Below are 23,391 nucleotides of genomic sequence, written 5' to 3' on the forward strand. Positions count from 1 at the left end.
ATCCATTTCACAGTGCATCTGGGAGGACCTACAGATCACCCACTTCTGTGCCACAACACCTGGTGCTGTAGATGTACTTTTGACTGCTGTGTTCATTGCTTATTTTTATACAGTGCAGTCTGTACACCAAATTCCAATTTCCTTAGGACTGAATTTTTTTTATATATTCTACAGTTCAAAAATCTCACAGTCGTTCTCAGTCTTACAAGTGCTGCAATACTTTAGAAAAGCTAACCAAAAAGATAAAAGGGTACAGATAGTAATTTCTGTTAGAGAACAGCTTTTTTAAAAAAAAAGTGTAGGCAAGACATTTAGCTCCAACTGCTAATTAAGGACTACGTTGGATCTCGTAAAATACATTTTCCTACCATCACAGGATCTCAGAATTGTTACAGTGTAGGAAAAAGCCATTCAACCAATCACCAAAGCCCACAGCGGGACTGCGACAGCGGAAAGCAAGGTTGGACTGTCTTAAGTTATTTCTTATCTTATTCTAAGTTAATGTGAATGTCACCATGTATGTACGGCGAAGGTACACACTTTTCACTGTGTTTTTACATTGAATACATGCAACAATAAATAAATGATTCAACATCTACATTAGAAGGCAGCTCACTACCTTCAAGACAACTAAGAGTAGGCAATAAATACCACACCAGCCAGCAATGCCCACATTCCACAATGAGAATAAAAACACTTATTCTCCCCATAAAAGATTTGCTAGAATATAAAATAGACTAAACCATGTAAATGTCACCCGCAAGCAATTTAATGCTGTAGTAGAAACATTCCTGTCTAGATAATCAGGTGTCTTTGCTTTCATCTACATTAACAAAGTCATGGTATAACAAACAAAATGTTTCAACTTCAGAAATGATTTCAAAGAAAGCAACAACCAATAATTTCCCCAGGCAATGGAAACCTGTAGATGCAATTTTGAAGCATTAACCAAGCACCACCCAAGATCATATAATTATAAATTAAAGACTAAATCTGTATCCTTCCTGTTCTGTGAAACACCTTGTCACACCGCGCCATGATTTGCCCTCCCGGTGTCCTATTTCTTTTTTGAAAGGACAAGTGTGGTACCGACAACTGAAGGCAAAATACTCTCTATGTTTTGGCCCTCTCAAGAGTTAACTAATTAAACACAAGTTCCAAATAATGCAGTAACGAATTACATGTCCTATATGCAGAATCCACATAAGCTAGAAAACACTCACATGGCAATAGTTTTCTATCCAATACTTAAATCCACTTTCATACGATAGCTGAAGAATTTACACTATGTTCCCCTAAAATGATTCTTGGAGTATTTAATTTCTCCATCCCATCTGCCTGTATTGTTCAGTTGTTAGTCTATCCTGCGTTGCCATTGCCAATAGTGAAAGGCAGAAGAGGAAGAAAACTAGAATGCCAAATGTCTATTAGCCAGCCAATGGTTGATCTAATTTTATTCAAAATATTCCAGTCTTCACCTCATACCATGTTATATTCCGCTCCATATTATTCCAATGTTACATCAGGAGAAGTCCATACAGTTTCAAAAACAAGTAACGGGACAGAGAATAAAGAATCAGTCAGGAATCCTACTTAAGGCATGGAAGCAAAAGGCAAAACTACAAGTAATTTGATTAAATCAGAACAAATGAAATAATAAACAGGTAAATAAAGCATCAATGCTGAGGGACAGGCTACAGTGTGTGGCCCAAATAAGTTGTGACATGTACAGAGTGTAAGGGATAAAATAAATGAATTGCAGGCACAAATTCAAACAGATTCTGATATAGTAGCCATTACTAAGACATGGTCACATGATTGTAGGAACTGAAAACTAGGTCATAAGGATTATAGGATCAATAGGGAAATGCCAGAGGTGGTGCGGTAGCCTTACTGATTAGAAACAAAATCATTTTAATGGTAAGGGAGGGTATAATGAGGGGAAAGCATCCAGTGGAGACCATAAAGGTTGGAACTGAGGAACAGTAAAGGATTTAAAACTAATAGGCAGTGTGTAGAGATACCATGGTAACAACTCTGAAAAGCTAGATTGCATAAATGCAGAAATTAGGCAAGTGTGTGGCAAAGGCACAATAGTATTAAAGGAAGATTTTAACTTGAACACAGATTGGCAGAGGCAGATAAACATCTGTCAGAAAGGTAGTGAATTTCTGGACTGAGACACTTTCCTACAGCAATGTGTCCTGGATAGAATAAAAGTATGAGCAATATTGGATTTAGTAACAAGTAATGAGTCATTTTAATTAGTAACTTAATTGCACAGGAACATTTTCCTTCTTGCATTCTTGCTTTCAGCGGCGGGAGTGGTGAGAGTGCGAGCCGGGGGCAGCCAGGAAGGTAAGGTTTCCCTTATAAAAACTTACCTCGTGAGTCAGCGGCCTACTTGATACGAGCGGCAGCAGTGGTGAGAGGGCGAGCCGAGAAGCGAACCGTTATACGCAAGCATTGGATAACACGGGCAGGAATGGTTGTTGGATGTTCCGGGGCATAGACGTTTCAAAAGAAATAGGGAGGGAGGTAAAAGAGGTGGGGCAGTGGCATTGCTAATCAGGGATGGTATCATAGCTGCAGAAAGGGAGATCATGGAGGAGGGTTTCTTCACTGAGTCAGAAACAGGAAAGGAGCAGTCACTTTATTGGGAGTTTTCTACAGACACTGAGGAACTGATTGGGAGAAAGATTTTTGGAAAGGTGTAGGAGTAATAGGGTTGTTGTCATGGGTGACTTCAACTTCCCTAATATAGACTGGAATTTCCTAAGTGCAAATAGTCTGGATGGAGCAGATTTTGTCAGGTGCGTCTAGGAAAGATTTCTGACTCAATATGTAGATAGGCCGACTAGAGGGGAGGCCATATTGGATTTGGTGCTTGGCAACAAACCAAGTCAGGTCTCAGATCTCTCAGTGGGCGAGTATTTCAGTGATAGTGATAACAACACCCTGACCTTTGCTATAGTCATGGAGAAGAAAAGGAGCAGACGGTGTGGAAAAGTATTTAATTGGGGAAGGGGGAATTACAATGCTATTAGACAAGAACTGCGGAGCACCAACTGGGATCAGATGTTCTCAGGGAAATGCACGATAGAAACGTGGAGGTTGTTTCCGGAGCAGTTGCTACAGTTACAGAATAGATTTGTCCCACTGAGGCAGGGAAAGGATGGTAAGATGAAGGAACCTTGGATGACAAGACATGTTGAACACCTAGTCAAGAGGAAGAAGGAAGCTTACTTAAGGTTGAGGATGCAAGGATCGGGCAGGGCTCTAGAGGTCTACAAGGTAGCCAGGAAGGAACTGAAGAATGGACTTAGGAGAGCTAGAAGTGGGTATGAGAAGACCTTGGGGCGTAGGATCAATGAAAACCCCAAGGCTTTCTATACTTCTGTGAGGAACAAGAAGATGGCCAGAGTGAGGGTAGGTCCAATCAGGGATAGTGGAGGGGACTTGTGGGTGGAGTCACAGGAGGTGGGGGAGGTCCTTAATGAATACTTTGCTTCAGTATTCATTAGTGACAGGGACCTTGATGTTTGTGAGGATAGCATGAAACGGGCAGATATGCTTGAACAGGTTGATGTTAGAAATTTTGAAAAACATGAGGATAGATAAGTCCCCTGAGCCAAATGGGATGTACTCAAGGTTACTATGGGAAGCAAGGGAAGAGATTGCTGCCCCTTTGGCAATGATCTTTGAATCCTCACTGTCTACTGGAGTAGTATCAGAAGATTGGAGGGTGGCAAATGTCATTCCCTTGTTCAAGAAAGGGAATTGGGATAATCCTGGAAATTACAGACCGATCAGTCTTACTTCTGTGGTGGGCAAATTATTGGAGAGGATTCTGAGAGATCGTATTTATGTTTATTTGGAAAAGCACAGTTTCATTAGAAATACTCAGCATGGCTTTGAGAGGGGCAGGTCACAAGCCTTACTGAATTTTTTGAGGATGTGACAAAACACATTGATTAAGTTAGAGCAGTGGATGTGGTGCATATGGATTTTAGCAAGGCATTTGATAAGGTTCCACATGGTAGGCTCATTCAGAAAGTAACGAGGCATTCAGAGAAATTTGGCTGTCTGGATACAAAACTGGCTGTCCAATAGAAGACAGAGAGTGGTAGTAGATGGAAAGTATTCAGCTTGGAGCTCGGTGACCAGTGGTGCTCTGCAGGGATCTGTTCTGGGACCTCTGTGCTTTGTGATCTTTTATAAATGACTTGGATGAGGAAGTGGAAGGGTGGGTTAGTAAGTTTGCAGATGACACAAACGTTGGAAGAGCTGTAGACAGCATAGAGGGCTGTTGTTGGCTGCAACAGGACACTGACAGGATGCAGAGCTGGGCAAAGAAGTGGCAGATGGAATTCAACCCAGAAAAGTGTGATTTGATTCATTTTGGAAGGTCGAATTTGAATGCAGAATACAAGATTAATGGCAGGATTCTCAGCAGTGTGGAGGAACAGAGGGATCTTGGGGTCCACGTCCATAGATCCCTCAAAGTTGCTACCCAAGTTGAGAGGGTTGGTAAGAAGGTGTATGGTGTGTTGGCTTTCATTGGTAGGGGAATTGAGTTTAAGAGCCGTGAGGTTAAGCTGCAGCTCTATAAAACTCTGGTTAGACCACACTTGGAATATTGTGTTCAGTTCTGGTCACCTCATTATAGGAAAGATAGTGAAGCTTTAGACAGGGTGCAGAGGAGATTTACCAGGATGCTGCCTGGACTGGAGGGCAGGTCTTATGAGGAAAGGTTGAGGAAGCTCGGGCTTTTTTCATTGGAGTGAAGCAGCATGTGAGGTGACTTGATAGAGGTGTACAAGATGATGAGAGGCATAGATAGAGTGGATAGTCAGAGACTTTTTCCCAGGGCGGAAATGACTATTACAAGGGGGCATAATTTTAAGGTGACTGGAGGAAGGTATAGGGGAGATATCTTAGGGTAGAGGGCTCTTTACACAAAGAGTGGTGGGCGTGTGGAATGCGCTGCTGGCAGTGGTAGTGGAGTCAGACACTTTACAGATTTTTAAGCGACTCTTGGATCGGCACATGGAGGATAGTAAAATGTAGGGTATGCAGAGTAGATTGATCTTAGTAGGATAATAGATCAACACAACATCGTGGGCCGAAGAGCCTGTACTGTGCTGTACTGTTCTATGTTCTATTTATCAAATAGCGACCACAGCATAATTGAGTTCAATTAGAATTTGAAAGCAAATAGCAAATTTCAGCTAGAATTTTAAATTTAGGTGAGGCCGACTTTAATGAGATGAGGTCAATGGTGACTGTGGTTAGTACTGCAAACCATTATTAAAGGTTCGATTCTACCCTCCGGCAACTGTCTGTGTTGAGTTTGTACAGTCTCCCCAAATCTGCGTGGGTTTCCTCCAGGTGCTCCGGTTTCCTCCCACAGTCCAAAGCTGTGCAGTTTAGATGGACTGGCAATGCTAAATTGCCCATAATGTCCAGGGATGTGTAGGCTAAGTGCGTTAACCGTGGGAAATGCAGGGTTACAGGGATAGTGTGAGAGGGGTGGGTCTGGGTAGGATGCTCTTCAGAGGATGGGTGTGGATTTGATGGGCTGAATGGCCTGTTTCCACACTGTAGAGACTCTATAATTCTATGAAAACCAGAAGAACTGCAGATGCTGTAAATCAGGAACAAAAACAGAAGTTGCTGGAAACCTCAGCAGGTCTGGCAGCACCTGTGAAGAAAAAATCAGAGTTAACATTTCAGGTCTGATGACCCTTCCTCAGAACTGGGGGCAGAGAAATTGAGGCGACCAATATCATGTCGACAGTTCTCAATGACCAGATCAAGTGCAGGTAAAAGGCCAGAGGGAGGGGTCCAGGTGGAGGAAGAGTGTTGGAATTGGGCAAAGAGGTCTGTGGGACAGGGACAGGACTCTTGTCCAAAGAAATGGGCACGGAGGTGAAGACAACGGAATAAGAGTTCAATGTCATGTTGTGCCCGTAATTTGTTAAGGTGGGGACATCTAGGAATAAAGCTGCGGCCTTTGCTAAGTACAGAACACTCAGAATTGGACAACGGAAGGTTAGGAGGGATGGGGAATACCAAACAGGAAGTAGGGTTGAGAGATGGGATGGTGTCAGAGGGAAGGGGAGGAGAGGAAGGTTCCAGAGGGCCATGGGTATCTTTGAGTTGCTGCATCCTGTGGGCCTTGATGCCTGAAAGGAAAAGAAAAAAAGTTTCTTGTTAGCATGGTAAATGAGCAGGAGGATGAAGTGGAACTGCGGAGTGGTGCAACCCTGAGCCAATGTGTTGCGATGCTGTTAGAGAGAAAGTTGGAGTGTGTGCATTTGAAGCCGTACGGCACGGAGTGTGGATCTCAGGAGGTGGCGAGAGCAGCTGTCTGCGGAACGTTGAATGTCACGGAGATATCTGTAATCCTGGGAGGATTCAAAACATGAGGGCTAAAATTTCAGTTGGAATCTACGTGGGGTGAGTCTGAACCGGAGACAGTCACTGAAGAATGTGAAATGGCTGTGGAAACGAGTTTTAGACAATACTTGGTCAAACACCAGGACTGATAATGAAATTAATGTCAGTGGATGAGAAGAAAGATTGAAATACAAATCCCGGAGAGAGGAGCAGGACTTCAAGGTAGGCATGCCTACAAGTTAAATACTAAGTAAAAACTGAAAGAACTGTGGATGCTGTAAATCTGGAACAAAAACAGAAGTTGCTGGAAAAGCTCAGCATGTCTGGCAGCACCTGTGATGAAAAAAATCAGTGTTAAAGTTTTGGGTCTAGTGACCCTTCCCCAGTTCTGAGGAAGGGTCACTGGACCCGAAACGTTAACTCTGATTTTTTTTCTTCACAGATGCTGCCAGACCCACTGAGCTTTTCCAGCAACTTCTGTTTCTGTGTCTATAATTCTATGAGACAGAGTCCGCCTACAGTAAACTAGGAAACCTGCTAGCAGGTAAAACAACTGAAGAATACTGGAGGATGTCTAAAGAAACATTAACTTCTACAGAACAGTTTATACCCGAGGCAAAAAACCTCCACTTCACAAAAAAAAAGCCACGGACAACCAAAGAGATAAACAACAGCGTAAAACTAAAAGAAATGGCTTACAAGAATTACAATAAAAACAGATTCTGTAAAACAAGAAAGGTATGAAGAGCAGCAGAAGGTCACAAAGCTGCTCATAAGAGCTACTAAAAGGGATTATGAAAGGAAACTTTCCAGGGACATCAAAATCAACAAGAAATTTTATAGTTACGTAAAGGGAAAAAGTGTGGCGTCAGGAGCAATATTGGCCCATTAAAAGCTGACAATGGGGATAATGTCAGCGACTATGGGAAATGGCAGATCTGTTGAACAATTACTGTTCCTCAGTATTTACAGTAGAAAAGGAGGGCAGTTTTCCAGAAGTCCTGAGGAAATTGATAGTGGATCAGGGATAGGAGCAAAATAAAATTATACAATTAATAACACAATGCAGAAATTTGCCCATACCTGGGCTTTCCTGCTCCTTTAATGCTGTCTGATTTCCTGTGCTCCTCCAGCTCCACACTTTATCAAGAATTTTCCATATTGCTAGTGCTGTAGCTGTACAAGAACAGCGTCGCTAGGGGTGTGGCAAGTTCTGGAACACAAGTCTTCTGTACTTAGGCAGGAATGCCGTCAGGGGACCATGGTCTTTCCAGTATCCAGTGCCTCCAATCATTTCTTGATATCACTTGGAACGAATTGAATTGGCTGAAGACTGACACCTGCATTGCTGGGAACCACTGGAGGAGGCCAAATTGGATCTTCCACTTGACACTTCTTGTGGAAGGATTCCCCTGGCCAGAGCACTTCTGCGCTCTTGCCACCCTCACTGTTTCTTCCCAGTGTTGCTCAACATGGAAGAGTACTGATTCGAAGTAGGGGGGAACAGTAGTGGCTCAGTGGCTAGCACTGTCAGTACAGAAATAATTGCTCAGTCCTCCTGAGTTACTACTCTCTACGGATGCAGCACTTTTCTTTTAATCATTTGTGTCTTATTTCAAAAGTCCCTAAATCCAACCTCAAGCTTAGCTTAGAACCCAAAAGGCACCCAAACCCAACCTCCAGCACAAATCGTGCAATTTTTGGCACCACTGACCCTCAGAGGAGGTAATTCGTGAACCTCGTTCTTCATTCTTCAGAGTCCAACAACTGAAAGTTCTTAATCTTACAACACTCTTCCATGAAATAGTGTCCAAGAACTTTTCACCAAAATCATTTTGCAACTACTGTATTAGTGCTTTTCTTACTACGTAAAACAAAATTGCTGCAGCATCTTGACATATCAGCAAATACAGGGACAGGAATTGTTGTGCACCGTACCTTTTTTATGGGTGAGAAATGGGCACAAAGTTGATCCATATCCAGTTCGGGAAGGTGTCAGTACACGCAGAGCTATTCCTATTACTGTTGCTGATCAATCCATGAGGAAATGAAGGGAAGTACTATTACACTTATGAATTAATGATAACATTCAGCTGAACCGATAATTTCAGAAAAAAACTTGGTTATTTTCATTGATAGTGTATCAGCACCTGTGTCTTTGAAAATAAATATGCTCTCATTCCAGACATCAGACATTTCTGGGAGTCAGCAAAGATTCATTGAATCTCAAAAAGGCAGATAACCAAGGTAGGGTTAGTGGAACAGTCCTTGGATATCAACATAAACACAAACTAAGACAAAAATAATTTGTGAGAAAAACCTATTTTTCAAGCATACAAGCCCACTAGGAGGACGAGGGCAGCAAATGCAAATTAATACCTTCACTTGTACCCTCCTCCTCAAGCCATGTACAATCTTGCACTGGAACTACATCACTGTTTCTTCATGGTTGCTGGAATTCAGCTTATTACAGCATTGTAATTGTGCTTATACCCAAGGGCTGTAGCAGTTCAAGAAGACAACTTACCACCACCTTCTCTAGGGCAATTACTCAGCAATTAAAAATAGAACAAAAAAAGTGTTATCCATTAGCCAGTTTTAAAAAAAAAATCAAACTTTCCATTGTTTAATCCTGTGAACAAATGAAATGTGAATTTGTATGCAGTAATTATAATCTACTCACAGAAGGGAGACCATGATCAGGAAATTGACAGCTATAAACAGTGGTGCCCCAAACTGCAGGGTACATAATGCTATTGGGGTGGCAGTGTATGAGGTAGACTCATCAATCACACTCTCCATCAAGATTCTCTTGGAACCTGAAGTTACAGACATCTATTTCCTGCAAGACTTCCTTAGCACTGGATATTCTGATGTGGCCATCAAGAAAGCTGTAGTATTTGTGAAATTCTTCAAGGAAGGAGAAAAGAAACACCTGACACAATGAAGAATCCTGCCACAATTTTGACAAGTTGCAGATACAGCACCTGGTTAAGGCTTGGAGGTCTGTCCATTTAGGGCTACACATCTTGTTTGGGTTCTGTGCTTTAGATGCGTTGATTTCAAGTTGGTATTCTTCTCTGAACCATTGCCTACTGGTTGACTATCACCTACAGGCAGGTCAGCAGGATGACGGGGGTGGCGTAGAAGCTGAATGAGTTTGCTGACCCTAGAAAATGAAGAATTGAAAAGAGATTACAAAATTTGGACAACCACGAGTTCCTCTTTAAATCTCGTACAGGCAACTAGAAAGCAGTCGAGGTGAACATCAAGAGGTTCTTTTTCCTCATCAGGTGTTCAGAAGGCAATAGAGGAACAGGGAAATATGCCACCTCCAGAAAATAATATAGAGCCTGCTCCAGCTGCAGTTGATGGGAGTTATGTCAGGGAAGATCGCCAAGAGTTGATGAGCCAGCAAGCCTCACTCTTTGCATCAGTGGCCTCCAGGATCATCCTACAGTTCACAGTTCGCTCAGTGGAGAAGGCTAAGATAAGCTTGCATTTCTCCTCCCAAAAGCAACACAGGGAGAGCTCAGTAATGTAATCGCGGTCTGGCGTTTGACGATCAGTGAATCCTTTCATATTGGACTGTATGACTTGAAGGTCTCATAAAGCATACTCTCCCTTCGGCTAACTCTGGATGAACTATGGCCTTCGAGTCCTTTGAGAAGGATGAAATGCCCAGAAGTGATGGCTTACCAGCCGAGTTGCGTGCAGAGCTGCATAGATGCTTATATTTGAGTACCTATGAAGAAAGGTATCATAAGATAAATAAACATCAACTACAGCTGGAGAATCATCCACAAAGAAAGGGTTTAAGGAGGGAAATTAGCAATCAGCTAATGACAGACTGATGAGCACTCATGAACAGTTTGAATGGGCCTCGTTATGTGGGAACAAGGTTGACTGATCCTTTGCTCACTCATCATCTTGCCAAGTCAAATGAAGATGCTGGAGCTATGATTCAGTGAGGTCAAGGTACACACAATGAAACTGAAAGGAGCAATTAGCAAGAGAGAGCGAGAGAGAGAGATATAATATTTTCGAGTTTTTGTTGAGGAATCTAGGTCAAACAGTCCATCCAGTATGTGGCACAGAGCAGGTGGTTGTAAACCGCTGGTGTATTAATGGAAGATTTTTACTTTCCATCATAGGTGGTTTACACCAGATGGAATAAACATCAAATGCTATAGCTTGTCTACAGTTTAGAATAATTAAGGACTGATATTTGGTTTGGAAAATCCAGAGACTATATTTTTACAACAGTTCAGAGAAAACCAGACCGGGGTCAGAAACAGAAATGAATTTTTTTTTCGGGGTAGTTGTGGAATACATTTACCTCAGTAGAAAATTCTAAAGTAATTTTCAAACTAGGAGAATGATTAGAAATCTACAAACAATTAGAAGCTGAAAAATCCATGTTTTCAGTTTTGTGATTATTCATGTAAGACAGTTCACAGAACAAATTGAAGGAATCTGTTAAATCAAACTTAAAGATTTGATAATAGACATGTGATCTATCTTGATTGAATTGCTGCAGTAGTTATTTGGGGAATAGGCTGAACCTTTGTTTTGTGTTGGGGAATAGTTGAAAACATGCAGGAAAACAAAGTTTCAAATTCTTTTTTAAAGTGTATTCTATATCTCAATAGCTTTTGTTTTTATGCTTTCATCTTTTGTAAAATAAACAATTCTTCTGATGTTAAAGACTCTGCAGCCTTGTGTGATTATTTTCAAGTGAATGACCACCATATTAACTGAAATTAAGTCAAGCCAGGTTTAATTCGAGATTCTGACTTGGCCAGTTGCACCATTAGTTGAGGTCATAACAGTGTACAGATCTCTAAATGGAGGGAGAGGGGGGAACAAAAATCAAACTTAACATCAAACTCATCCTAACGTCCACTTTTGTGTGCAGCTGCATCAAGCAAAGAGCTCTACCTCAAGGTTTGAAGGATGGATCTGATCATACTGCTAAGGAGTGATCCAAGTATTTGGACCATGCCATAGCAACTGTTCCTTGTGTACTGATTTATGCAGAAAAACACATTTGACTACAATCCATCAAGCAGTGGTCAGTGTGCAAAAAATGGCCCTGTAGAAAAACAGAAGGATAGATCCTGTCAGTTGATTCTCTTAGCAGACAGTCAAAAACATTTGGCAGATTTACTCATCATCAGAATTTACAAACAAGCACCAAGACACATCTTGAGAGGGGTAGCTGTGGTGGAAAAGAAACTACTGTCCACCTTCTTGTGCAATGTACTAATGCAAAGAATGTCTGGAGAGAAGTGTAATGGTTTTTGTCAAGGTGCATGTCAAGTGGTTTCATGAGACAGACTGCGATTCAAAGGCTGTTCTCAAGGGGCTCTCCTTGATGCATTATTGCAAACTGGCACATTCCGAGGTCCATGGTCACATGCTGAAGGATACACTAAAGAATGAGGCAGCCACTGAAGAAGTGCAATAGTGAAAGGTCACTGTCTAAGGCCTTTCAGCCATAGTATACAGAGGAACTGAAAAGTGTACATTACCTTGGGCTGTATGCCTGACACTTACTGCACATTGTGAACATCAAGAGCACTGAAATTATATTAATAAACTTGAGAATGGAACATGGTACAGGGAGAAATATTAATTTCTAATGAACCTGCTGCAATTTTCAATTTGAAATGGTTTGCCCTCAGGCTGTTTCCTGCATGGAATGCATGTGGTAAAATTTAGGACTATTATAACTGCATTGAGGCACCTCAAAGGTCACGCAGGGACACAGAATGGAAGGTGTAACAAAAGTCATTTATCATGTGGAAGTTTTACAACAAGTATATTTTTGGAAAAAAAATTGCAGTAATAATTTAAAAGTCATCCAGAGGGTCTGAATTGTAGAGGCCAGGTGAGGAGTAACAGGGGTGATAGCATGGCAGGAGGAAGCTAGAGAGAGAGAGATGGGGATGGTGTAACAGTGGGGGAGGGGAAGTAGAGACAAGGGGTGGGCCTTGATGTGGATGAGGAACAACACCTCATTTTCCTGTTCAGGAGCTGACAACTTTCAGAATGCAACATCAAATTTAACAATTTTAGATCACGTACACCTCATTCCATGTCTATACCCCACCCTCATACCTCACACCCCACACCCCACACCCCAGGTCCTGTCATGACATGGGGTTGCTTTCAGCACAGCCAAACCATTTTTACCCACTCACAGGTTCCATTATCACTAAAATAGCTTCCCTTCTTCCGTGACTTACTATCAACGGTCCCTTTGCCAGGCACTCACTCGTGCTCTCTCTCTGGGGACCACACACCTCCCTACCCATGTACGCACACCCTCACACAATCCTGTTATCAGTATGAATATTACCTTTTCCTGGCTGCTATCAGTTCTGAAGAAGCATCACTTGATTCAAAACACTAACTGTTTCACGCTCCACAAATGCTGCCAGACCTGCTGAGTTTTTCCAGCAATTTCTATTTTCGTATCAGATCTCCAGCATCCACAGTTCTGTTTTATATGATTAATTGGTACATTTCTGGACATACAGTAACTAACATGCTCGGCAACATTAATTATGATTCCTAACTGGGACTAATTCTTCAACATCTTACAAATTCTGGGATGTCACAAATCCACGAAACTCCCCATTGAATTTGATGGTGAATACAAACTTTATCAGATTTGGAAAGGCTAACAGAGGGCAGAGGCAAATTGCTGGAAATTTTATGAATTAATAATTGCATTCAAACGTTCAATAGTCATTCTAATGTCATGAATTTCCACAACCTACTTGATTATATCCAGGACCAGTGATATCCAGGACCAGTGATATCCGGCACTGTGAGCTTTGACATATTTTCTAATCAACCTGTTCAGAGATTGGAACAGGTGGGGCTAACCTTATGCAACCTTATCCTCTTATGCAAGGAATGGAGGAATATGGACCAAAAGCGGGCAGGAGGGATTAGTTTAATTTGGCATCACGTTTGGCACAACATCGTGGGCTAAAGGGCCTGTACTGTTCTATGTTCTTGGCTCAAAGGTAGGAGTACTACTACGGTGCCATAAGAACCGTCCAATTCTGTATAGAACATAGAACAGCACAGCACAGGAACAATGTGGTGCCAAAAATGACGCCAAGTTAAACTAATCTCTTCTGCCTGCCCTTGGCCCGTATCCCTCCATTCCTTGCATAGTCATGTTCTTATCTAAAGGTCCGTCTCTCAATCAAGTCTTTTTAATGGCCACGACATCATATCAGATCAAATCCAGGCTCTGCGCTCATCTGCCTTACCTATAAATACTCTTACTCCTGCATGGTGCACTTTGTTTGCTCCTTGCCACTGTCTGGGGCCAGGAGTGGTTGTGCAACACGGGCGACACGGTAGCACAGTGGTTAGCACTGCTGCCTCACAGCGCCAGGGACCTGTGTTCGATTCCAGCCTCGGGCGACTGTCTGTGTGGAGTTTGCACATTCTCCCCGTGTCTGCGTGGGTTTCCTCCGGGTGCTCCGGTTTCCTCCCACAGTCCAAAGATGTGCAGGTTAGGTGGATTGGCCATGCTAAACTGCCCGTAGTGTTCAGGGAGGTAGAGGGTGTATATTAGGTGGGTCATAGGGGAATGGATCTGGGTGGGATGCTCTGAGGTTCGGTGTGGACTTGTTGGGCCGAAGGGCCTGTTTCCACACTGTAGGGATTCTAATTCTAACATTCAAACAATTTACCACTTCGAAGTTATGGGTAACCATAATTAAGTTTTTTTTTCACATATTGATTTTACTTCTAATTTTTCCCCATTTGAAGAGAAACATATTCCTCCTCATTAAAGTTTCTCTATTTTGTTATTTATCATGAGAGCTTAAATAAGGTATTTATCTAATAATGATATAGATATGAAAGTAATAGCACTAAACAACAAACATTGCTAAGTTTACTTCAATAAGACACTAATATGACACTTCTCAAGGACAGAAAAGCAGGGACTCAGTTTCTCCCTTCACTTTCTCAAGCAAACTGTAAAGAAAAATTGATCTTCTGCACTGACCTTTAGTTGCATGCTATTCTAAAGCAGATTTGAAAATACCTCACTTTAAAAAATCCAAGACACAATGAAATGTGCACTTCACAAAAAGACATATTATTCTTGGAAAACATAATCAAAATATCTGCACAGGTCTCAGTTCATTTCCAGTCCGTGCATCAATTCATAGAATCATACAGTTGAGAAAAGGCGCTTCGGCCCACTGAGTCTGCACCGACAAAAACTACTAAATCTACACTAGTCGAACTTTCTAGCACTTGGCCCACAACCCTGGAAGCTATGACATTTCAAGTGCTCATGTGAATACTTTAAAACTTTAGATTTCTCGTCTCAACTATCCTCCCAGGCACTGCGTTCCAAATTCCTACCACACATTTACATTTTTTACATGTTGATTGTACTTCAGACTTTCCCTTTAGAGAAACATATTCCTCGCCATATCCCTCATTCAAATTTCACTGTTCTCACACAAAAAAAAACAGTTTCTGCCAGACCTGCTGAGCTTTTTCCAGCAACTTCTGTTTTTGTTCCCACTACACTGGGTGAAAAAGCTTTTCCTTAAATCACCTCTAAACCTCATCTTTCACCTTTTCCGTCCTGTTACCAACCCTTCAACTAAGGGTTCATGCCTCTCATAATCTTATACATCTCAATCAGGTGTTCTCTCAGCCTTCTCTACTCTAAAGAAAATACCCTAAGCTTATCCAGCCTCTCTCCATAGCTAAACTACTCAATCACAGCCAGCATCCTGGTGAATCTCCTCTGCACCCTCTCCAGTGCAATCATTTCCTTCCTATAGTGTGGTGACCAGAATGCATACAGTACTCTAGCTGTGACCTAACCAAAGTCTTGTACAGCTCCAAGATAACCTCTTTGCTCTTATAATCTGTACCACAACAGAAAAAGCCAAGTGTCCCATATGCCTTCTTAACTACCGCATCTACCTGCCCTACCATTTTCAGGGATTTGTGGACAAGCACCTCAAGATATCTCTGTTCCTCTAAGTTTCCTAGCGTCCTGATATTCATTGAGTACTCCCTTGTTTCGTTACTTCTTCCAAAGTACATCACCTCATACTTTTCCGGGTTAAAAACCATCTGAACAATGCATCCTTATCCTCCTGTAACCTAATATCATCTTCGTCAATGTCAACCACTTAGCCAATCATCATGTCATCCACAAACTTATCATTCCTTCCAAGTTTTCTTCTATATTATTATATTATCATGAACAATAAGGGACCTAGCACTGGCCACATGGTATCCCACTGGCTACATGCCTCCAATCACCAATTTTGGATCCAACTTGCTCAGTTATACTTGGACCCATGTCCTTTTATCATCTTCAGCAGTCTTCCAATGCAGCCCTTGTCAAAGTGTTTGCTGAAATATCTGAAATCAATCCCACACCTGGTCACCACCTTGAAAAATTCAACCAGATTTGTTTGGCATGACCTCCCTCTGACAAAACCATGTTGACTACCTGTGATCAAATTTTGCCTTTCCAAATGGAGATTTAACTCTCTCCTTCAGAATTTATTCAACAGTTTACCTGTCACTGACTGGTCTGCAATACCCTGGTTTATCATTACCACCCTTTCTGAAGAGTGGAACCACATTGGCTGTCCTCCAGTCTTCTGTCACATTCCTTGCAGCCAGTGAGAAAGTTAAAAACTTGGCTCAGAGTCTCTGTAATCTTCTCCCGCATCTCCCAAAGCAGCCTGGGATACAACTCATTGAGAATTTGAAGATTTATCCACTTCTAATCCTGACAAAATCTCTGGCACCTCCTCACTTCCTATATCAAACTGCTCAAGAACCTCAGTCCCTCTTCTGGAATTTTGTACCTACGTCTTCCTTTGTCCTATGTCATTCAACATTACGCACAGTTTGCCTCCTTTGTCCCACTTGTGCCCTACTCCTTTCCTGATTATTCTCCTCCCCCAGACATGCTTACAGAATATTTTGGGATTCTCCCTAATCTTATCCACCAGTGTTTTCTCATGCTTCCTCTTTGCTTCAACTTCCTCCCGCACTTTCTATATTCCAGTAGGGCCTTCATTGATTTCTCTCATTGTACCTGTTAAAAGCCTCTCTTTTCCTTGTTATCCAATCTCGAATATTCCTAGATATCCACAGCTCTGTGGGCTTGCTGCTCCCACATTTCATCTAAACTGTATGCCAGCATTCACAAGTGAGAGAACGATATGGGTATAGAAATCAGGAAGAAGGTCTGTAATACAATTAAAGAAATTAGCATAGACAAAGTGGAGATTCTGAATAGTCTGGTAGGCTTAAAAGTAGACAAGTGTCTACGGCTAGATGAATTATGTCCCAGGTTGCTGAGTGAGGAAAGGGAAGAAATAGCAATGGCGCTTCCAAGTTTTCAATTCCTCTCTGGTCGCAGCAAAGGTATTGGAGGACAACCAATTCGGAACCATTCCTCAGGTAGGAAGCAAGGGCTAAGTAATGAAACTACATGCCAGTCAATCTAACCTTAGTGGTGAGAAATTATTGGAAGCAATTCTGAGGGTCAGACTAATCTGCATTGGAGAAGCAGTGATTAGTCAAGAACAGGCAGCATGGTTTTGTTAAAGGGAGTTTATATCTGACCAACGATTAAGTTTTTCTACAGGTGACCAGGAGTGGAGACAAGGGCAATGCTTTTGATGTAGTCTACTTGGGAGTATGTGCAAGGCTTTTGATGAGGTCCCACATGGGAGAATGATAGCAAAGCTAACAGCCTATGCGATCCAAGGAAATTAGACAAATTGGATCCACAACTGATTGTGTGGTAGAAAACAGAGGATGATGACTGAGGGGTGACTGGAAGTCTGTCTCCCCAGTGTGGTCCCAAAGGGCTCAATGTTGTGGCCCTCACTGTTTGCCGTTTTACATAAATGATTTAGACTTGAATGAGCATTAATCAGCAAGTTTGCAGATGATATAAAAGTTGGGTAGGGTGGTAAATAGTGAGGGGATAGCAGTAATTAGAGGAGGATATATATAAGCTAGGTAGAGGAGCTGATCAGTGGCAAATGGAATTCAATCCAGATAAATGTGAGGTGATGCACTTGGGCAAGAAAAACAAGGCAAGGTGAATACTTGATGAACAGTAGATTGCTGGGATGCACTGAGGATCTGACAGACCTTGGTGTACATGCACACCAGTCCATTAAGCTATCAGGATAGTTGATAAAGTGGCTAAGAGGGCATATAGGATACCTGTCTTTATTAGTCAAGACAGAGTATTCAAGAGCAAGGGGGTTATGTTGAAATTGTACATAAGTTGTTTCGGCCATAGTTACAGTATTATGTGCACTTCCGGAATCCACATTATAGGAGGGATGTGATAGCACTGGACAAAATGCAGAGGAGATTTACCAGGATGTTTGCTGGACTGCAGAGTTTCAGTAATGAAGTGGGGTTGCACAGACTTAAGCTGTTTTCCCTCGAGCAGAAAAGATTGAAAGAGGTCATATTTGAGATGTACAAAATCATGAGGGGCATAGATAGGGTAGACAGGAAGAAACATTCTCCTTGATGGTGGTACGAATGGCCAGGGAGCATAGATTTAAGGTGAAGGGCAGAAGGTTTGGAGGAAATGTGAGGAAAAGCTTTTTTGATGATTATATTTTCCCCCTTTTGTGTAACAAACAAAATATACAGTTTTGTCATAGCTGTCACTAAAATGTTCTCCCATGGCCAAATTGAACAACTGTCCAGCTTTGTTCATCAGAATTAGGTCCAACACTGCCCTATCCATTGTTGGACCTTCTATACACAAAGTTAGGCAGCATTGTAGACAGTGCAGAGGACAGCATAAAATTATAAAGGGATAATGATAGGCTCAGTGAATAGGCAAAACTGTGACAGATGGAATTCAATGTAAGCAAATGAGAGGGTATCCATTTTGGACTGAAAATAATAGATCAGGGTACTTTCTAGATAGTACAAAGTTAAATACAACAGATGTCCAAAGGGACTCGGGGGTTCGGATGCATAGATCTTTAAAATGTCATAAACTGGTGCAAAAAAATCAAGAAAGCAAATGGAATACTGGCCTTTGTATCAAGAGGACTAGAGTACAAGGATGCAGAGGTTATGCTGCAGCTGCACAAAACACTGATTAAACTCTGTGTTCTGTGATCAGATCTGGGCACCACAAACTAGGAAGAATATATTGTCCTTGAAGGAAGTAGGTTTACAAGAATGTATCTGGACTTCAGGGGTTAAGTTATGAGGAGAGATTATACAAGTTAGCCTTGTTTTCTCCAGAATTTGAAAGGTTAAGGAGTGATTTGATCAAAGTCATCGAGATATTTAGACGAAAAGACAGGGATAAAGATAAACTATTTCCCCCTGTTTGGGGAGTTTAGAACTAGGGGCCATAGTTTGAGAATTAGGCCCATACCATTTAGGAGAAATGTTAAGAAGCACTTCTACACACAAATCCTGGTAGATGTTTGGAACTCTTCCAGCCTTCACTGCTGTTTGTGCATCAGTTGCTAAGTTAAATCAGAGATAGATACATTTTTGTCAAGCACAGATATTAAGGGAGATGGGCCAAAGTTAGACCACAAATCAGCCATGATGTCAGTGAGTTGAGAAACAGGCTAAATGCTCTACTTCTGTTTTGATGTTCCTATCAGTTGACATAAAAAGCTATCCCAAATGCATTTCAAGAAACTTGCTATCACCACCCCCCCTGCCAAAATCTTTTATAACTCAACGATCTCAATTCATGTTGAAGTTGAAATTCCCTAATATAATTACTCTATAATTGTTTTTACACACCTCAGTGAATTGTCTGCAATCTGCTCTTCAATTCCCCACTGACTGTTTGGGAGTCCATAATACACTCCCAGCAGTGTGACTGCCACCATTTTATTCGTAAACTTTATTCACAAACCCTTCCAAGATATTGTACCACCTTAGTGCAGAAACTGACTCCTTAGTAATGCGACACCATCTCCTCTTTTACACTCTCCCTGTCCTGTCTGAAAATTCGATATCCCAGAACGTTGAGTTGCCAACCCTGCCCCTCCCTACATGTCTCTGTGCTGATAATCTTGCAATTACGTGTCAATCCACACCCTTAAATCCTTGGTTTTATCTATAATACTGCTACCATTAAAGTAGAGGCCATCCACCCTCACCTTACTCCCTTAAAACTTATCTGAACTGCCTGTGTCTAGGTTTGTTTATCATGGTATGCTGTGTCTCCTCCCCTGTTAAACTAGTTTAAATTCCTCCTATCAGCACCAGCAAACGCACCCAGAAGGATGTTGGTATCATTCTGGTTCAGATGCAGACAATCCCACTTGTACAAGTCCCACCTTCCCCAGAAATAATCCCAGCAATCTCAAACCTTCTCTCCTGCATTAACTCTTGAGCCACCAATTCAAGTCATTAAATATTCAAGCCTCTTTCTCTTCCTCCTACCTGTTGGATTCAGCAAACTGGTCTCCATCTTGTGTGGAATTCTGGCAGGCAGTTTCATCATTGCACGAATCTGGTAAAATCTGAAAAGGAAAATATACAGATACGTTAAAAGTACAGTACATAACCCATAGTTGTTGAATGAATCAGACATGTTAAAAAAGAATTCCATCTTCAAATGCTTCATCATTTCCAAATCTGTTAATTTACGTGCCCATCAATTTGATAAGAAAAACTCTGTCCCAGTTCCGTTAAAAGACGATTCCAACTGATAGTGTTCTCATCCCTTATTCTGGAGTACATATAGAATCGTAGAATCCCCACACTGTGGAAAAAGGCCATTCAGCCCACTGAGTCCACACTGACCCTCTGAAGAGCATCCCACCCAGACTGAGCCCCACTACCCTATCCCTGTAACCTTGCAGTTATCATGGCTAATCTGCACAGGCCTGCACACCCCTGGCACTACAGGGCAATTTAGCACTGCCATCTTCCTCATATCTTCAGACCAAGACAGGAAACTGGAGCAACGCAGACACAGGGAGAATATGCAAACTTCACACAGACAGTCACCCAATGCTGGAAATGAATCAAATTCCTTGACTCTGTGAGATAGTAGTGCTAACCACTGAGTCACTGTGTCACCCTACAATACAACTACAATCACAACATTTTGCATTACAGAGATAGCAAGAACTACAGATGCTGGAGTCAGAGATAAAAAAGTGAGGAGCTGGAGGAACATAGCAGGGCAGGCAGCATCAGAGGAACAGGAACATTTTCTGGAGAAGGGGCCCGACCCGAAACGTCAGCTTTCCTGTTCCTCTGGTGCTGCCTGGCCTGCTGTGTTCCTCCAGCTCCACACTGTGTTATCTTATTTTGCATTACAGAGTATCTTAAATATATTTTAAAAATCCTAAGATGGTTCACAAGGTCACATTCAAAGGCAAAAATCAATTCAAAGGCAAAGGCAAACAATAAGATAGGTCAAAGCGAGGAATGGGATTTACAGCATGGAAACAGACGCATTACCCCAACAGGACTGTCCCAATGTTTATGCTCCACATGCATCTCCTCTCATTCTATTTCATCAATTAGCAGAATCTACTCTTCCTTGCTACCTTGTACTTTTGGTTTAAAATGTGAGAGATTAAAGAATTAAATTACAAGAGATAGGTTGATGAAAGAACTTCATCAAATATCATCAACCTGAAACATTAACTCAGTTTCTCCACAGATGCTGCATGAGCTGTTGAGTATTTCTAGCACTTCTTTTAAACTTTCAGATTTCCATCTGCAGCATCATAATTAGCTAGTTTTTCTTTAAATACAGAAGATTAAACAGTGCAATTAGATGCTTAATTTGATAAACAAATTCAAACATAGATGAAGTGAAAGTATTTAATTAGGTAGGGCTCAGAACAAGAAGGAAGTTGTTTTAAAATTAGAGTTAGGCATGTCAGTGGTGATGTCAGGAAGTACTTCAGGTCCTTGCGGGGGGTACTTTGGAAAGCTGGCTTTATTCTCCTTGCACAGATTAGGAGACTTAATATGCAATGTTCATGATTAGAAAACATTTTTGATGGATAGGATTGGGAGAACCAATTCCTCCACTAGGGGAAATCTTGAACAAGGGGATAGAACCTTATCACTAAAGCTAGATGATTCAGAGTGATGACAGAAAGATCTTCATCAAACCAAGCATACTAAGAATCTAGAATTGAGTTAAGAAACAGATCAGCCAAGGTCCAAATGGATGTGGAACAGGCTTGAGAGGATGGATGGCATGAACCTGTTAATGTTACATACCTGTCAGTAAAAATTAAGGAAATGATTATCATAGAATCCCCACCGTGCAGAGAGGCACCATTCAGCCCAATGATACTTCAATGACCCTCCAACACTGCCCACTCCATCCCCACAACATCATATGGGGTTTATATCATGGCTAACCCTCCTAACCTACACATTCCTGGACACTACACAGCAAATTTTAACATGACCAATCCACCTAACCTGCACATCTTTGGAGTGCAGAATGAAACTGGATCACCCCAGAAAACCTATGCAGACACTGGGGGAACGTGCAAACTCCACACAGACAGCCGTCCAAGGCTAGAATTGAACCCGGGTCCCTAGAGCTGTGAGGCAGCACTGCCAACCATAATAAACAAAAATGCAGATGCTGGAAATCAGAAATTACCAGAAAATCTCAGCAGGTCTGGCAGCATCGGTGCAGAGAAAGCAGAGTTCAGGTTTCAGGTCCTAATAACCCTTCTTCGGAACCCTAACCATAACTTATTATTTGGAATAACAAAATCTGGGTCTGACTTCCAATGCATTTCACCTTGGTGTTGTCATAGAAAAGTAGAAATGACACAACATGGAAGGAGGCCATTGGTCCATCTTGTCCATGCTGACCCAAAGACACTAGATGCCCTTTCTAATCCCATCTTCTTGCACCCCATCATCACATAGGTTTTCAGGTGTGTTTTAAAGAGTAGTTAAGAGAAGATGTTAATCAATGTCATTTCAGAGAATCTTTTTTTAAACTCATTCATGGTATGTGGGTGTTGCAGGCCACACCAGCATTTGTGACTCCATCTCCAAAGGTCAACTGCAATTCTATGGCTCTGAAGTCACATGAAAGGTAGACTATGCAAGTTAACAGATTTCCCTCAAGGACATGAGTAAACTAAACAGTCTTTTTACAATCAACAGCGGTTATATAATTGCCATAAAGGTAACATTAATTCCACATATTCATTTAATTCAAATGTCACCATCTGCCATGGTGGGATTTGAACCCACATCCCCAGAACATTTGCCTAAATTCTGGATTACTAGTCCAGACACTTATCAGGCTGTCACTGGTTAATGTTTCAGGTTATGGATGGACTATAGGCTAGAATTGGAGGAATAGAGGTCACAGACATTTGGACAACTATAAGACGTTACACAGGGATCATGTAGGTTGAGAACAAAGAAAAATTTGAACTCAAGAATGAGAATTTTAAATTCAAGCTGTTAGTGGATCGGGAGCCAATACAAGTCCACAAGCAAAATAGTAATAAAAGAATGGAAATCTGTACAAATAATAAGGTAAAACAGAGTTGTGGATGAAATTAAGTTTATGGAAGGTTCCAGATTGCAGATAAGCCAGTTCAGCACTGGAATAACAAAATCTGGAGATACCAAAGGCAAGGAACAGGGCTATGGCAACTGGGTTGGGGCAGGGACATGAGCTGGCAATTTTAAGGGGGTAGAAATGCAGTCATAAATATAGAGGGTATATATCACTAAATGGCTGCAGTGCATTCTGAAGAGTGATGGTAACTCCACCTATAACATGGAACATATTGGTATCAATGACATAGGAGAAAAAAGGATGAGGTCCTGCAAGCAGAATTTAGAGAGCTGGGAAGTAAATTAAAGAACAGGGCACTAAAGGGAGTCATCTCTGGATTACAAGGTGTAGAGCTGGATGAACACAGCAGGCCAAGCAGCATC

General features: G+C 41.7%; 1 protein-coding gene across 6 annotated transcripts in view; it reads right to left on the minus strand.

Annotated features, from left to right (window-relative positions):
* fam135a (family with sequence similarity 135 member A) overlaps positions 1–23,391 on the minus strand; it is a 312,830-nt gene that overhangs the window by 221,594 nt on the left and 67,845 nt on the right. For 4 of the 6 annotated variants that reach the window (XR_007262130.1, XM_048597297.1, XM_048597296.1 and 1 more), the window contains exon 4: positions 19,885–19,964. Coding sequence is in view for 3 of the 6 variants with exons in the window: in XM_048597297.1 (XP_048453254.1) it covers positions 19,885–19,964 (80 nt within the window). In the remaining 3 variants the exon portion in view is untranslated. Of the gene's footprint in view, positions 1–2,384; positions 2,415–9,389; positions 9,572–19,884; positions 19,965–23,391 lie in introns of those variants that run through there. The other 2 variants (XM_048597298.1, XM_048597299.1) reach the window with 2 other exon arrangements.

This window comes from Rhincodon typus, chromosome 5, assembly GCF_021869965.1.
Source record: "Rhincodon typus isolate 14 chromosome 5, sRhiTyp1.1, whole genome shotgun sequence".
In the NCBI taxonomy this organism is placed as follows: Eukaryota; Metazoa; Chordata; class Chondrichthyes; order Orectolobiformes; family Rhincodontidae; genus Rhincodon; species Rhincodon typus.